General features: G+C 40.8%; 1 protein-coding gene across 1 annotated transcript in view; it reads left to right on the forward strand.

Annotated features, from left to right (window-relative positions):
• The window catches only part of b4galt5 (beta-1,4-galactosyltransferase 5), a 30,928-nt gene extending 20,090 nt beyond the window's left edge, over window positions 1–10,838 (forward strand). The window contains exons 2-9 of the mRNA XM_088361018.1: window positions 1,634–1,750; window positions 1,852–1,965; window positions 2,428–2,555; window positions 3,154–3,270; window positions 3,774–3,961; window positions 4,080–4,202; window positions 4,563–4,664; window positions 5,839–10,838. Of these exons, the coding sequence (XP_088217144.1) occupies window positions 1,634–1,750; window positions 1,852–1,965; window positions 2,428–2,555; window positions 3,154–3,270; window positions 3,774–3,961; window positions 4,080–4,202; window positions 4,563–4,664; window positions 5,839–5,986 (1,037 nt within the window). The 3' untranslated portion in view covers window positions 5,987–10,838. The remainder of the gene's footprint in view (window positions 1–1,633; window positions 1,751–1,851; window positions 1,966–2,427; window positions 2,556–3,153; window positions 3,271–3,773; window positions 3,962–4,079; window positions 4,203–4,562; window positions 4,665–5,838) is intronic.
• The last annotated feature ends 5,102 nt before the right edge of the window (window positions 10,839–15,940 follow it).

Raw genomic sequence — 15,940 nt, forward strand, 5'->3', positions numbered from 1 at the left:
AGCAATTTTCCATCATATGGCACCACAGAGTGTCATCAGCAAGAGAGATTGCACGCATCCATGTCAGAGAGACCACCAGCATCAGACATTTTAACGGTGATGCTCAAGGAGTTTGTCACGAATGATGTAGTATTCATATGAGTTTTATGATACCCATTGAATGCTGCTAGCTTCTGCTAAAGTCACTGTGTAACCATGAGTGTCTAGTCCTGTAAGCTAGGTACTTTGTGCTGAACAAGATGAATGTGATGGAAACGGTAATACAATTACCGATGACAAATCACATCCACTGGATTTATAGCTCAGCGGTATTACTCACACGCGCATGCACAAATACATGGACTTGCATTCATGGAGGGGTGTGCATCATGTTGGGATTGCTTGGTCTGGATTAGTGGTGGAGGGATTGTGCTGAATCGCAGGTTCACAGAGGAAGCAATTCAGCAGTGTTGTGCTAGCATGTTTTTCCCCAGTGAAACAACAAATAAAAGAAGTCAAAATAGGATTCAAAGAGTTGTGGCTAAGAGGTCACAGCTTCCACTATTTATGAGCCTGTTTTTGAGAAAGTCATGTAGTACCTAGTCATAGGATGCTGATGATCTGATATTGGAATTCAGATGACGGAGACAAAAACAAAAATGCTTACTTTGCTGTTTCACTGAACCTTTAACAATTTGCCAGGGTGATTTTCACTCACAGTCTGGTGACTTTCCAGTCACGGTAACATCATGTGTTCAACCTGTCATAAAGAGTCAAGAGAGGGAGGTGTCCCCTTTGTAAATGATTTACTGCTTGTTGAGCCACCTGTAAGACTAAAGACCTGCCTTCCTGTTTTTTCCACCACTTGGCGCGATGATCTCATGCTTGCAGTATTTACAGTGAAAATGTACAAAAAACTGTCTTACCTTTTCTCTAGTTAGTTTTTTTCCATTACAAATCTTCATTGGTGACTCACAGTCAGATGAATTGTGTTGCCTAACAAGGGACCACATTGCAATGCATTACGAAAGGAGCCAGTCCATTTGTGTAGAGTTCAGTTTCCTCCTTATTGTGCCCCCCCCCGTCTTGTCTTCATCGCTGATTAAGATTGTAGTTGTTGACTTGTTAAATATTAGAAGGGAAATGATTTACAATCCAAACTTTGCTGCACACTAGAATGATCAGAAAAGTTACTTACCCTGTTTAAATAACACTTAGATAATGTTTAATGGTTCTCCGACTTGTAACGAGGATAGTACTGTTAAATATTAGCAGAAAATAGTTGTAATTAGAAGAAATGATTTACAATACCGGATGGATCAAGCTCATGCTCAGCACACCTTTGTACGAACTTTGCTGCATGCTAGAATGATCAGAAAAGTTTTACTTAAATATCTGTTGGTGTTTAACGTGCTCTTTGGTCAAGTCTTTTTCAGTTACAGACATTGTTTAAAGTTAGGAATGAGTTCCTAACTTGAATGAGTTTTTGTTTTCTCTGCCTGCCAAAATGTTAACAAATGAAAACATAAAATACAGTATGTATACAGTTTCTGATGTCTGTGGGACGGCAGCATCAGTTCTTGGAAAATGTGCTAAGACTAAACACATGGACTGGAAACTCAAACCTAAAGTTTGTCTTTGTCTCTTTCCAAAGTGAACGAGTACGTGTTCATGGTCCAAGCTAGAGGGATCCGGATCAGAGAAAATGTGAAGAATATCGGTGCTCAGGTCCTGGAGCAGGTGGTGAGGGGTGCCTACAGCAATGGCACAGGTATTTGACAAATCTCTCTACCCTGAGGCCCGTCAGGAGTGGACGGCCCATGCACGAATAATTGTGTAAAGACAAGGATTGACAATTTTCCCTTTTTCCAGATTACTCTTATGACTTCAACATGAGCGAGAGTGATGCTCCTCCCACTGCATACCTCCCTGAGGGCTTCACGTACCTCCCCTCACAAGTTTGCCCTGAGAAGCTGCCCTCCATGAGTAAGTTCATTGTTGAGTTTCTTTTATTTTTCTTCAAACACTCATTGTTCGGGTTATCTTTTCTTGCCACTTAGCCCAATCCGTTCTTTCTGGTGTTTTTGGGGTGTCATAATTATCAATTTCCTTATCAGCTCTCATTTCTCTCCCTAACAAATACCTCTTGACCACCGTTACATTTTTTTCCCTATTGAGTTGCAATTATGGTGTTTTAATTTCAGGTTTGATTGATGATGAATACAAATGTTGTCATTGCATGGAATAACTTAATGTGCCTAATTATGCTTCCCGAACCGTTAAAGCGTTTCAATCACTTTGCTCTCACTCCCTCCTACGTGCTCATTCACTAACCACCTTTTGTAATCATTAACGCATATTGCTTTTAGTCGTTTTATTTTCAACTGTGTCATATTATACAAAACATTTTTGGGTTTGTTTGTTTGTTTTTTTTGCCTGCAAACACAGAGGGTAGGTTGGAGGTGAATATGACTGAAGTGTCACTGGAGGATGTGGAGAGATCACTGCTGCAAGAAGAAACAACTTTGGCCTCAGGAGGCCACTGGAAGCCCAAAGACTGTTTACCTCGCTGGAAGGTATGTCACCACACACTGCGGGGGAGCATTCACCAAAATGCATGCATAAAATAGTCGGCCCTTGATGAGAACACTTGATTTTCTCTGTATGATAATTTCATTTGAAGCCAAACAAGTTGACATGCAGAAGAAGGGTGTGTCTGTGAATATTTTTTGTTCATCCCCATCATCGATTTCGCTGCGATGTCTCAATCAATCAATCTTCTGGTTGCTTTAGTGGGTTTTTCCATTGATGAAACAAAGAGGTCTACTATTTGCTTGTAACCAGCAATCCTGCATGCCATACGTCTGTTCTATTCATTAATTTGCCCCGAGAGTGTACGGAAAACAAATCTTTACATTCACTCTCCGATTGAACAAGCTTGGCTCTCAACAAGCCAACAAGTGCTTTTTCTTCATGTGACTTTTGTTTGCTTAATATTCATTTTCAAAGGAAGCTCAAAATGCAGTTTGAATACCTACCTGCAAACCCATGTAAAAACAATAACGCAGTTTTCGACCGAGACTGCCTTGCTTCTTATGCACAAATGAGATTTCAAATGTTTCCCTTGTTGCAAGGACACCTGCATGTTAAGTCATGTCTCTTTGGTTGCCTTAGGTGGCAATCTTAGTCCCATTCAGGAACCGACACGAGCATCTTCCTATCCTCCTGAGACATCTTGTGCCAGTGCTGCAGAAACAGAGGCTCCAGTTTGGATTTTATGTCATCGAGCAGGTATTTTCCAGCTTTACTACCAAACATTTAGCAATGCGATAAGACTTCTCAAAATGATGCATACTTTGCCTAACTACACAGAGGAATTTGAAATCCTGGAGAAATTAAGTTTTTTTTCCATCCATCTATCCATTTCACTTATCTTGTGTCAGGAAAAAAAATGGCCTTTCTTGTAGTGTTATATCGCTCTATCAAATTTGGTCCAAATTGCCTTCAATATGGAGTAAAAGAGTTTTACGTAATTATTTGTCATCATTGACCATCTTCTCATCAACCTTTTGTTATGCTAGTTGTGGCGGCATACACAGGAAGTCCGTCAACCTGTTTTCTGGGTTCAGTCATGTGACCTTTATGGCTAAATGCGTTTGTTGTGGGCGATGTCAAAGGCCTCCATTTAAATTTCACGAGGATGACAGCCACTAGTCAGGTTGCTATAAATCCTCCCACAATGAGCAGGCACATGTGTTCCTTCGTCACTTAAATAATTTCAATCCCCCATTCAGGCCGGCACAGAGCCCTTCAACCGAGCCATGTTGTTTAATGTGGGCTACAAGGAGGCCATGAAGGATCTGGACTGGGACTGTCTGGTCTTCCATGATGTGGACCACCTCATGGAGAATGACAGGAACTACTATGGCTGCACAGACATGCCCAGACACTTTGCGGTCAAGCTTGACAAGTACTCATACATGTGAGTCCCAGATACGGTCTCCTCGGGGGGGGGAGGGGGGGGGAGGGGGGGGGGGGGGTCTCGTAAGTGCGGCTCATGTTTGATACCCATTTAATATACGTTTCATTGTTCCTCAAAGGCTTCCGTATAATGAGTTCTTTGGCGGTGTGAGCGGCCTGAGAGTGGGACAGTTCAATAAGATTAATGGATTTCCTAATGCGTTCTGGGGCTGGGGAGGAGAGGATGATGACCTTTGGAACAGGTAAGAACAGAGACACACAGACCATGTCCTATCAGAGTCTACAATTGCGGCAACCTGTCAATATAACATTAAGTATGTCCAAGAGCTGAATGAACCACCTAATCTGGTTATGTACTGTTTTTTTTTCCTCTCCATTTACCTTTGTCACACAGATTTGTCTTTCCACTGGCTTTGATCAGATGCAGCTGTGCACACACAGCGCTGGTCTTTTATTACCAATTTCAATCGTGTACTATACTTGTTTGTCTGTATTATGTTTCAAGCTGCGTGCATAGTCTTGACAGGCATACTATGAACATATGGTAATTAGTGTCACCAACGGAGCATTTATGCATCAATGAGCACCAAATGTGTTTGTAGAGTGCTGTTTGCCAATTACACCGTAAGCAGACCACACGGAGATCTGGGGAGGTACATGTCCATTCCACACCACCATCGTGGAGAGGTCCAGTTCCTGGGGAGGTCAGTGCCGTTGCATGCTAAACTCACTCATTCACACGCGCTCTGGTACCCTCTAATTGGAACGAAGCTTAGGCTCATGTGAGCCAGTCACATGAGAAGCCCGAGCAATGACTTGAAGGGAATTCAAACTTGTCGGTTTAAGACTTTGCATGTGACATATTTCAAATCGCTCAGGACAGTCCTCCTCACTGGGAAATTTCAAGTTGCATTCATTTCATTCAAATTGTTTGTAAATGTTATTTGTCCATTTTACCCTAGCAATACATTGCCTTGAAATATGAGTTTAATTCGCTCCATGACTACACTAATATCTCAGATCATCTTTCTCCATTGAAATGATTGGAAATGCCATTAATCCGTTCCACCTCACCCCAAAAAATGTTTTTTAAAAGGTGAAGTAAACCCCCAATTTTTTTTCTTCAAGAATACAATAAAAGAATAAAACTGCACGTTAGAAATAAACTTAACGCAATCTTCTTCAGTTTGTGCATCATGATTAATTTATTGAAGCTCCTTCTGGTGTGCACGACTTAGCCACCAAGGGCCAGTATAATAGTCATTCCACCGCAAACCAAGAAGAGTTTCACCACTGCTGTAAGTACCTCAGTAAGCTATATAAACTTTTGTTTTTTCCATATAGTAAAGAATATTTGCATGTGCGTAGTAAAGCTGGTAAACACATTTTTTCATTTTTATTAAATCAGCGATGCAAGTAAACTTTTCTGCCCCTATTCTTTTCTCTGTAGCACATCCGTGTTTTATAATATAATAATATTATGAGTAATATTATCATATTTAATAATATAGTTGTAATATATTTATGGTGAGGTTCAGTTGCAGGTGAAATGTTTTTCTGAATCATAGCTATAAATTACAATGCATGGCAGAATCTGTATTGCACAAGCTTTTATAGGTCAAACTCAAAAGCAAAAAAAAAAAAAGGGAAATATCTCAAGATGTGCTAGAACAAAAGTCGACATCTCTGGAAATCATTGTCGGAAATATCTTTGGGAACACATAAAGCCATCTCAAAGTTGTCTAGTGAGATTTCGTCAAATGACAGCCCCTACCTCGAAAATCTTGGGTCACTGGTGTTACAAGGCGTCGCTATAGTAGTTAAAGAAAAATACATTGAAACCCACCAACCTGATGAATTGTCTGATTGCTCTCGCAGGTATAGTCTTCTTCGCCATTCAAAGGAGAGGCAGAAAGTGGATGGCCTGAACAACTTAAACTACTCCCCCCTAGTGTCCAAGAGGCCTCTTTACACCAACATCACGGTCAGCTTGAGCAGAAATCTTGCACCTGTAGCCGACTACTGATGTAGGCAGAGCTGGACTGAGAACCACCCGGGAATCAAAAGTCTTCTGGGACATCAGCCATATCTCACCAGTTGCGGCACTGCTGAAAAGCGTTTTAGTTTGTTCGTGCTTTGTTTCTTTTGTGGGTATGCAAAAAAGAAAAAAAATACGGAGACTCAAAATACGCATTGGCTAAATCATACATGAAAATAAGGATAAACGCTGCACTTGTTTGTGCCACAGTCCACCACTTCACTCATCTGGGATTATCTAGTCTTCAGTGTCCACATGCCTTTTGCACCATTTTGGCCTTCAACACCCATCAAGTCATTAATTTCCTTCATTGAGTCTGCGATTAACTCATCCCTGCACTTCAGTTTACATTAGTTCGATAAAGTAGGCCATGAGACACACTTGCCACTCTTGCACGTGCGCAGCAGTTTGACTTAAAACGTGATGACGTGGTCTATTATTTTGCTTTTGCACTTCTTACTCCTTACATGAATGCAGTAGTCCTGTGAAAACATTTGCATGCACAAACACACACACACATCTGCGAGCGCGCGCTCACACACAGACACACACACCTTTTACCACATGGAAGCTTGCAGCTGGTTCTGCAAAAGGTATGCCAAAATCTACAAATGAAGAGAACTATGAAGAGTGTTTTCAATCATCTATATGTGAGATAGTTTACGCTAAATTTAGAGTATATACTAAATACCTTGCTAATTTCTTACAGCTATATTTTACCCTGTGAACGTACCATTTGAAGACTGTGATATTTGTGTTTGCGTTGTTGCTTTGGGTGTACGTGGCTGCCAGCGAGGGAGTGGCTGGAGGTGGGAAAGCGTTGCTTGTCCTGTTAGCAATAAGCTGTAATATCACACAGATGACTTTGGGCCTGACTGCCTCATGATACAGATGCAATAGCCCAGGTGCTAGCGTATACTCGCATTGGACTACGGAGGCGGAAAGACTGCGTATGCAAAGGTTGCGGTCAGCGCACCTTTGGCTAAGTCAACACGCCACCCGATGAAAAAAGGGCGTCTTCTCAGAACCTCTGCATGACCGTGTGCTTGTCTGGGAGTGTGCTAGCGAGGGAGAGCCTATGCAAATGGCTTGGATGGATCAAGTTGTCGTGTCATCAGAGTCGGAGTGACAGGATTGTCTTCAGACCCCATTTTGTTTGCCGGGCGTAATCACAGGCCGTTTGGTTTTTTTTGTTTTTTTGTGATCGCCTCAGTTTTCATGATCTAACTAGATCACACTTGATTGCTGTCACTGTCCAGATGGTGTTTACAGAAGCTTTTGATTTATTTGTCCGATTGCATAGTGTACCCCCCCCCCCACACACACTGTAAAACTTTAGTAATGTATTGATGCCTGCCTTCAGTAATATTATTTTAAAAGTAAAATCCTCTTTCACGCAGATCTGAATATTTAAGGCGTCAGCTTGTATACCGTCGATGACCAACCCTGTCAGGTTGTGTTGTCGAGCAGCATGCGAGTCGAACATCGCTGATGTTCTACGAGTACACAGCTGTCAAGTAATTGCCCTTGTTTGATTTAAGTGTGCTCTGAATTGACCATCTCAATCTAAACATTTAAAAAAAAACACACACACACAGATACGCTCTCACTGGCTGCCGTCTCGTCACGAAGCTACTCCATTTCACTCATATCACCTTGTATGCATTTAAGATGTATGTGTGTTATTTTGTGGGGGGAGGGTGGGCGATGAATTATTGTTGTTCCCACAGTGAGGCTGGACCTCTTTTTATTTATTTGATCCCTTATGGATTATTTTCTGTAATTGTTTTTGTTATTCTAATTTCTGCCGTTTGATGTGTGCTGATTATGACAAGATGTATGACAGGCCGTGTTAGACGCACTGAATCTTGTAGTCATGTGTATTTGTGTGGGGGTTGTGTGGTTCGGATCCTGTGTTTAAACCTGGGAGCAGCTTTATTTCATCCAGACGCAAGGTCTGACCAAGTAGACCGGGACCCGTTTAAGATGGTGTGTGTTGATTTGCTCGGCAGACACGTCTGAGGACGCCATTTTGTGTGACAACCGCTGGAAGAGCAAGAAAGCGTGTAAGCTCCTCATGGCTTTCATTGAGCACCTCCTTTTAGAGTGTTAATGGCGCTGACCTGCTTGATAGCTTCTCTCGCAGAAGTTTCCCATGCCCTTTTTCAAAACTATTCCAAGAACATGGGGCTTCCATTTCCAACAGTCAGATCATTCTTATAAACTAATCCCAGTTGTAGATGTAAAACTACAACTCTTCCTTCATCTAAAAATGAAGGGAAAAAATCTATTTGGCAGTTCAGTCAAACCTTGGTTTTCATGAATCCATTCCAGAAAGTTTGACTAAAATTTAATCCCATAAAATCCAAAACTAGATTTCCCACAGGAAATATCATCTCTCGAGTAAGTAAATATCTTCTGCGTTATATCCTAAAACAATGTGAAACTGTAAATCAAAATGACTCATGAAGCGGCTGAATGAACTTTTCAACAGGTTTAATGTTTACAACGAGAAAGGTTGTCCTTTATTGGATTGTCGTGTTACTCGTTTTTTTTATGAAACTTTAACTGATGGCAAGGAGCATTCGTCAATATCAAGCTTTAATTAACTACTCAAAACAATAACAAGTTGGGGCAAAACTAATGGCATAACATCCTGTCAAAAATCAGGCCTTCAAAACATAAGTGCAACAGTTTAAGATGTTTCACCATGCTTAATTTGGCCCTTTGGTGGCGTATTTATTCTGTTCTGCGCTTGTCTTTTTTTTTTAGCACGACTGTTCCTTAATGTTTCTCAAGAAAGTGTGGTTCGACTGTCATACTGTGTCTTTGTATTTTTATTTTGAAAGTCTGGCTTTTGGCAGGAGATGTTTTCTAGATTTTGGAGAGCGGACCATGAGGGTTAATGCTACTGATTTGTTACTGAAACCTAACTTGGTGGAATACGCCTTGCTGTCAAATAAGCCACACAACTTAACTTAACAATGCGTAGAAAATGGTCAAAAATACTTAACATATACCAGGACATAGGAAAACCAAGTTTTCACTGTGCTTGCTTGTTTTGGGGCAACATGTGGAAATGTGTTTTCTTCTACTGTATTCAACCATCAGGAGATTGTTTGTTCTGATTCAGCGTCGTATTTACCTCCGAACCAAACTATGAAGAGATGCTCAGTGGCAGTCGTGGATAGTCACAGAATTTGTGTAAAGGACAAAAGCTTCTTCATGCGTGTTTGAGTGAAATGGCGGAACCCTCCAGAGGTGGAACTGCACTCTTTCTAGAGTTGAGATTTTGTAGTTTTCTTTTCCTGCACTGATAATGATTTATAGGGGCCTGGTAGTGAAACTCGGCAGGTTCTTTATTTTCTTGACACTTATACATGAAACACTGTATACGTTTTACTTTATCATTGCTTTAAATTAAAAGCTCAATGGACATATAGAAAGAACCAAATGGTTAAGGTTAGGAGCATTCACATGAGGATTTGACACGAATGGTGCTCGCTATATGAAGAGACCTGATTTGTCAGTGTAAAGTCAGTATTGGGCTTCATTTTCAATAATGTACAACAAGCAGCTTCATCTGATGAATTAAAAATGATTTTTTTTTTCCTCCCATGACAGTTAGACTGGCTTGTAAAATTATGAATCAGTCTGCACTCTCATGCTTTTGTCCAAAACAGGAAATTGATTGTCTTTCAGTTGGTGATAGGAGCATGCTGGCCAGTCAAGTACCTCTTCTATTATTTATATATATATATATATATATATATATATATATATATATATATATATATATATATATATATATATATATATATTGTAACTGGTCTCAGTTCAGGCAAAGATGGAGCCTGCTGCTCATGATACCATAACCTCACCTGTTCTAATCCATTCTATGCTGGTTTAAATGAAGGAACCATACTTGGCATCTGATAAAACTGGCAGCCTTAAAAGCTTATTAATTTATTGCAGTGTTTTTCACTCAAATTTTTTTTTTTTTTTTTTTTACAAGCAAAATATTTAAATTTCGATAAGTGCATATCAAGTTATCCATTGTAAATATTGTTGTGTGTAGTGTTTTAGAAAATCTATAAGGTCTTAAATTTACTACAGATGGTAGCATAAAGAACAAGGATTTGGAGTGGGTTTGGCTGGTACGGGTGCCATTCAAGTGAAGCTTACATAGTGAGGACATCAATGTCTTTGCATCTCTGCTTCCCAGCACATCCTTTTTTTTAACCTAAAAAAAAGTTCAGTATCCTCGCTTCCCCAAATTTTGATTCCTCTCACATTTGCAGATGTGTTCTACATTCAAGTGGCCTCCCTCACTTAAGATGCTGGTATTGACGTAATGTGTCACGGCAGAAGTGGGCACCTGCCTTTGTATTTTTTTCTGCTCGTGACATCTCCAAGGGTGACGGCAGTTGGAGTGTAAATGTGTGGGCGTCACTGTAAGGCTGCAAAGACGTCTGCCAAAAACACCATGTGCTTTAAATGCGACAAAAATACTGGCACCCAAACCAGCGACGTAATCTGCTCCAAAATATCCAATGATTCATTTTCTATGAATTTGAACCAATAATGACAAGAAACAGACTCCACTGAATTATTAATGAGTAAATTATTGACTTGATATTGTCCCTGACTGTAAAGAGAGGGACATGGTCCCTGAATTAGAGTCACTTTAAACCACTTGTCAAAAGTTGATGTCAGCCTTACGTGGATCTGTTTGTGTATTGGCATATTTATCTTTTGATTATAGAAATTTGTATGATGGGGATTTTCTTTTATACCATCGTTATTGTCGAAGTACACCAATAAAAAAAACTTGTAAAGATGCAGCGTCTCTGTCTTTATGTTCCGCACCGCTCATCGTTTACTGGCGATGGCCGAGCCACCCCAATGTGGTTGGTGACTCCATTTTTAAGTACCGTATTTTCCGCACTATAAGGTGCATCGGATTATAAGGCGCACCTTCCATGAATGGCCCATTTTAAAACTTTGTCCATATATAATATATATACCTTTGGCCTGCGGGCCGGTCTTTGGACACGCCTGCTGTAGTGGCTCAATATTGGTCCACATATAAGGCGCACCTGATTATAAGGCGCGGTGTCGACTTTTGAGAAAATTGGAGGTTTTTAGGTGCGCCTTATAGTGCGGAAAATGCGGTATCACTCATATGATGGTTACATTTCACTGCAAACGTGAGCATGTACGCTGGTTGGCCACTGAAGAGTTTGCGTTGGGGCTTAAGCAAATCACAGGCCATACAGTGAAAGGGCTCAATTTTTAGTCTTGGCTAGTGACAAGATCAACTTGAGTTTGGTTGCTGCTCTAAAATGACCTTGTTTGGATTCTAATGTTATTTCTCGGAAGGAGCCTGAAAACTAGAACCCTGTAGTGCAACAAGCAGAGAGAAAGCTTAGTAGTCCATCAGGGGGATCAAACTACACAGAATATAGCCACAACTGCTTCCCCCTTTCTTTTCCCTCTCATTTAGTCTACCCGACAACATATCCCACTCATTGGAAACTTGACATTTGCGAAAATCATCCAGTGCGTGCCCAAGATTGATGCAGAGTAGCTGGAGTATCCACATTAATGGTGTCCTGGCAATAAAACTCTTTGGTATGCTGAGACCACTGCCACTTGGCCATCACTCACGCAAGCAGGCGAGCTCTTCAAGTCTCTTGGCATGTATCTTTATTAGAGCTGTGCAAGAAATGGTGGTGATATAAATGATTCAAGTGAGCATGTAAAAGTGATCAGTGAATCATAAATTTCTAACGGGAATCAACAAAGGAGCCTCAGTCAACTTCAGCCCTGGAAAGACCACCCCCCTAATAAGCCGAGCTAGGCACCTTATTCCTCATGGCTCTCTTGGAGAAAAACATGCGCAACTTCCGGTAAGAGACTTTCGGTAGAATTTAGGGGTTTTTCCAATCTTTTTCCTAGGCGATTGCTGGATGAGTGAGCTTGCATGTTTCTTTTTACGATCTAGCTGCAGAGACCATAACTCATTGAATTCTTTAGCGGCTTCGATGTGGATTGGGTTGTTACGAACATCCGACATGCAGCAAATCACGTGTCATTTTATAATCTGGGCTTTAATAAATAGACCAACGCAGGTAGGCTTGCCTAAGCCTTGAAAAATGAACAAGGAACACCTCATTGACAGGAACGGACGACCTTATTGCCTTCACTTAAATTCCCTTTGATGGCCACTTTAATGTCCTCCTCCTCCTCACTACATTAGTTCAAAGTGGCATTTTTTTGTGTGTATGAATGTGTGTATGTACAGACACACAAGCATAGATCTCTGTTGATAATGCATCCAAGTAGCTTGCCACTGATTGGTTATGATGTCATTGAAGGCGCCTCTGCTGCTTGTGTGTCTGACCTGGTACACATCACTCTACAGAGAGCCTTAAACCGAAATCTGCATCAGGAAACAGATTGGGAACAATTGGATTTGTGGCCTTCACTGGTGCAGAATTAGATCAGTGTCTCTCTTCACCCGTGCTTCCTCTTCTGTTAGTTTGGGAGCTTATGGTTGTTTGTGTGTCTCTCCTCAGTGCTTGCACGTACACACAGATATATGCCCTTTAGCTTGTGACAATTTTTAGCTTTGTGTGTACCTTTCATATGAAGCTCTGACATCATGCACTGAAGGGGCCATTCGCTCATATCTGGTTAAATCAGAGGTTTGAGTAAGGGAACAGTGCCTTACAGGAAATTGTGTGTGTGCGTGTGTGTGCGTGTGTGTGTGAGAAACATAAAAATATTTTGTCGCGTGCATCTACTGACAGCAAATGGGCTTCTTCGTCTCTTTCTTGGCTTTCTTCTTCACCTTCTTCATTGCCTTCGTCTTTGTCATTTCCTTCATTTCTTTCATCTTCTTCTTTACGGCAGCCGCGATGACTAATTTATCGGTATTTTGCAACATCGAACTGTGCAATAATAACCGACCCAAATTTTATCGTTGGCCTATCGAAAAACGCAATATAAATCCAATGCATTATTATTACTATTTAGGGAAATTTTTATTTATTTTCCAGGAAATAGTACATTACCCCCACCCCGAACCCCCAGAAATGACAGATCCACTCAGAATTCATTCACTAACGTTGCCACAAGTAACGAATAGAGATTAGAGGACCGAGTCCGCACCCTAGGCTATATCATCCATACAGTATGTACATTCCAGTATCAATAATTTTTCATAGACCGTATTCGTACATTCCTGTGAATATTGTTAAATGATGTCTACTTGCGTTGCTCCACCGTTTGTGTACAAATATCCTAAATGGTTCTAAACTGCCACTATTAATTCTGATGTTGGCATGTAATTGCTGTTTTCGGTTGTATATATGGGCCGGCGTTGCTGTGCTACAGTGGTTAGTTAACCAACACCTGGGTGACTATTGTACAGCACCGATTAGCATGTCCGCCTCACAGTTCTGAGATAGTGGTTTTGATTCTGGCTCCGGCCTTCCTGTTTGGAGTTTGCATGTTCACCAGTTCCTGCGTGGGTTTTCTCCGGATACTCTGGTTTCCTCCCAAATTCCCAAAACATGAATGGTAGGCCAATTGACCATTCCAAATTTTCTGTGAGTGTGTGTGTGTGTGTGAATAGTTGTGTGAAGACTACTGGGATAGGGTCCAGCACACCCACGACCCTCGTGAGGATAAAGTGATACGGAAGATGAATCAATGAATGTTCACTAATTGAATTCAGTGAATTCGCAAATCTGAACTTGCAAGTCAAAGCAAAAAAAAGTTAACATCAAATGCATACGGTTTCATTCAAGCTACCTCGAGGTTTATCTCATTGGTTTTCCACTTTTAGTGTGATTTTTCATCAGGTCACAAAAAATACAGGGTTGCACAGCACCTCGAGTGACACTTTTAACGCCACCTTCTGTGCGAGGAGGCAGAAACGTGTAAACCTTGCACAGCTTTGTTGTGACTCTGGCCTGCTTTCCCTTGTAAAAACATGTGCTTCGTCTTTCACTTGCTTGCAGTGACTGTCTGACTGACTGCCCATCCTTATGTCTTCTGGCGGGCCTGCCCTTGTCACATCTCTGCCAATCAGTGCCAGTGTTCCTCCTCAGCAAGCCGTTCTGTCTGCACACTTTCTCTCCTTACTCGCTGTGAAAGCTGCTCTCATTCATTGCGTGTGTGTGTGTTTGGAAACTCCTTGTAGTTAAAAAGGCGGAGGGGGCGGTTAAAAAGTTTGAATAAGAATTTGTATTGTGATACACTGTAAAACAATCTAAACTTATTTTCAATTTTAAACTTTTAAACGTCCCGGTCGATTTAGATTGGGTATCCTCTTCATGATGCTGTTCAAAATTTGACATCATAAAATCAAGCTATGACACATTGCAATTGAACAATAGCATCTCGCCACTGAGAGGCTTCAAACGGGAAATTGCCACTGACTCCCACTGAGCTGAGTGTGTTGATGTGTCATCAACATGTTGCAACAGAATGGAGACAAAAGTAGTAGTATTTGGAAATTTTGACTCCTTGTGAGAGACTAGCAAATTGCGCAAGAAGTCCTAACAACACTGAGCTGTTGGAATGCACATTGAAAAGTTCAGGGAAGGTCAAAGTAAAGTGACCTGGGAAGTTTAATGTGAATATTAGGTTCATCCTGAACTTCCACCCAAAAGCTGAATACTGATAAATTTTTATAAGAAGTCGCATACATCTCAAGCCAAAGACTCCCGATTAGAATTTTTGATCCAGTGTTCAGTTTTGATCACGCCCTTCTCTATTCAAGAGAACTTCTCGGAGACAATGTCCTGATGCTAAACAGAAGACCAGCTGACAATGCACTTGTGTTGGCAGGTCAAACGCTCTCCTCCAATTGTTCATTTTATGGCTCCACCTAACCTCTGACTCTTCTAACACTCTAATATCCTCCATGCCTTTACCTCATGACCGTCATGTGACCGCACCCTGTGACTACAATCTTGTGAGCGACATGTTTGGCAAAGCGATCTGATTTTCGCACAAGGAAACGTCATGTTTGTATTCAATGAACTCAATTACTTAATCTGGGCAGATGTTCGTCCAATTGCATTGTTAAATGTCAACTGTACTGTGAATCATCTTCTTACATCTAATAAGATGTAAATGTTTGAACATTAGCAAAACCACAAAGAAGCTGACCTCCATAACCATAAAATCTAATCGTCCACATTCATGAGACACTTGAGAGCTGATCATCCAGATCACTTGGTCGACTGTCTTTTCAATTTTTGCCACAAATGATTGGAACACTGCAACAAATAATTAAACTTACCTCATTCATTCCAATATTATTGATTAGTTAATGATGGATTTTGTAATTTAGTGATACTGAAAATGTGTTACGACGTGAGTACCGGTGGCAGTGCTAGTTCTGAACCTTTTATTCACAATATGCTATGATGTCAAGTAGTTCATGTGAATATATGAGAATATTACATTGTATTGATTGTATTCAAATTATTATGTTTTTATCTTTGCTTTGTTTAACTCGGCTGTCTGCAGCGGGTTGGCATTGCAAAAATATGCTCTTAAATTCTATACCTTAGCTGGATAAATGCGGGTGGAATAAAATGAATATATATAATTCATCTTTTGTTATGACCCAACAACCCAAGTGTCAAAATCAGCAACAATTCCTGTGGAGGTAAATTGGAGATTTGGATTGGCCTAGCCAGAGCGGAGATGAAAATGTGACCTGAAGGGCTGTGCACAGGAGATGGAGGTCATCAGAGTGTGACTTGTTCGAAGCATTTTTGCAAGAAAGAGTGAAAGGAAATGCGCTCCGACAAACTTTTAGTCACACACAGTCCTGTAGCCATAAAATATACATTTGTACAAAGAAATATAATGTATGCTGTCTGTATATACAACTTTAATTTATATAGTAATTATGCA

Source organism: Syngnathus floridae, chromosome 2 (assembly GCF_059516105.1).
Source record: "Syngnathus floridae isolate MCC-2025c chromosome 2, RoL_Sflo_1.0, whole genome shotgun sequence".
In the NCBI taxonomy this organism is placed as follows: domain Eukaryota; kingdom Metazoa; phylum Chordata; class Actinopteri; order Syngnathiformes; family Syngnathidae; genus Syngnathus; species Syngnathus floridae.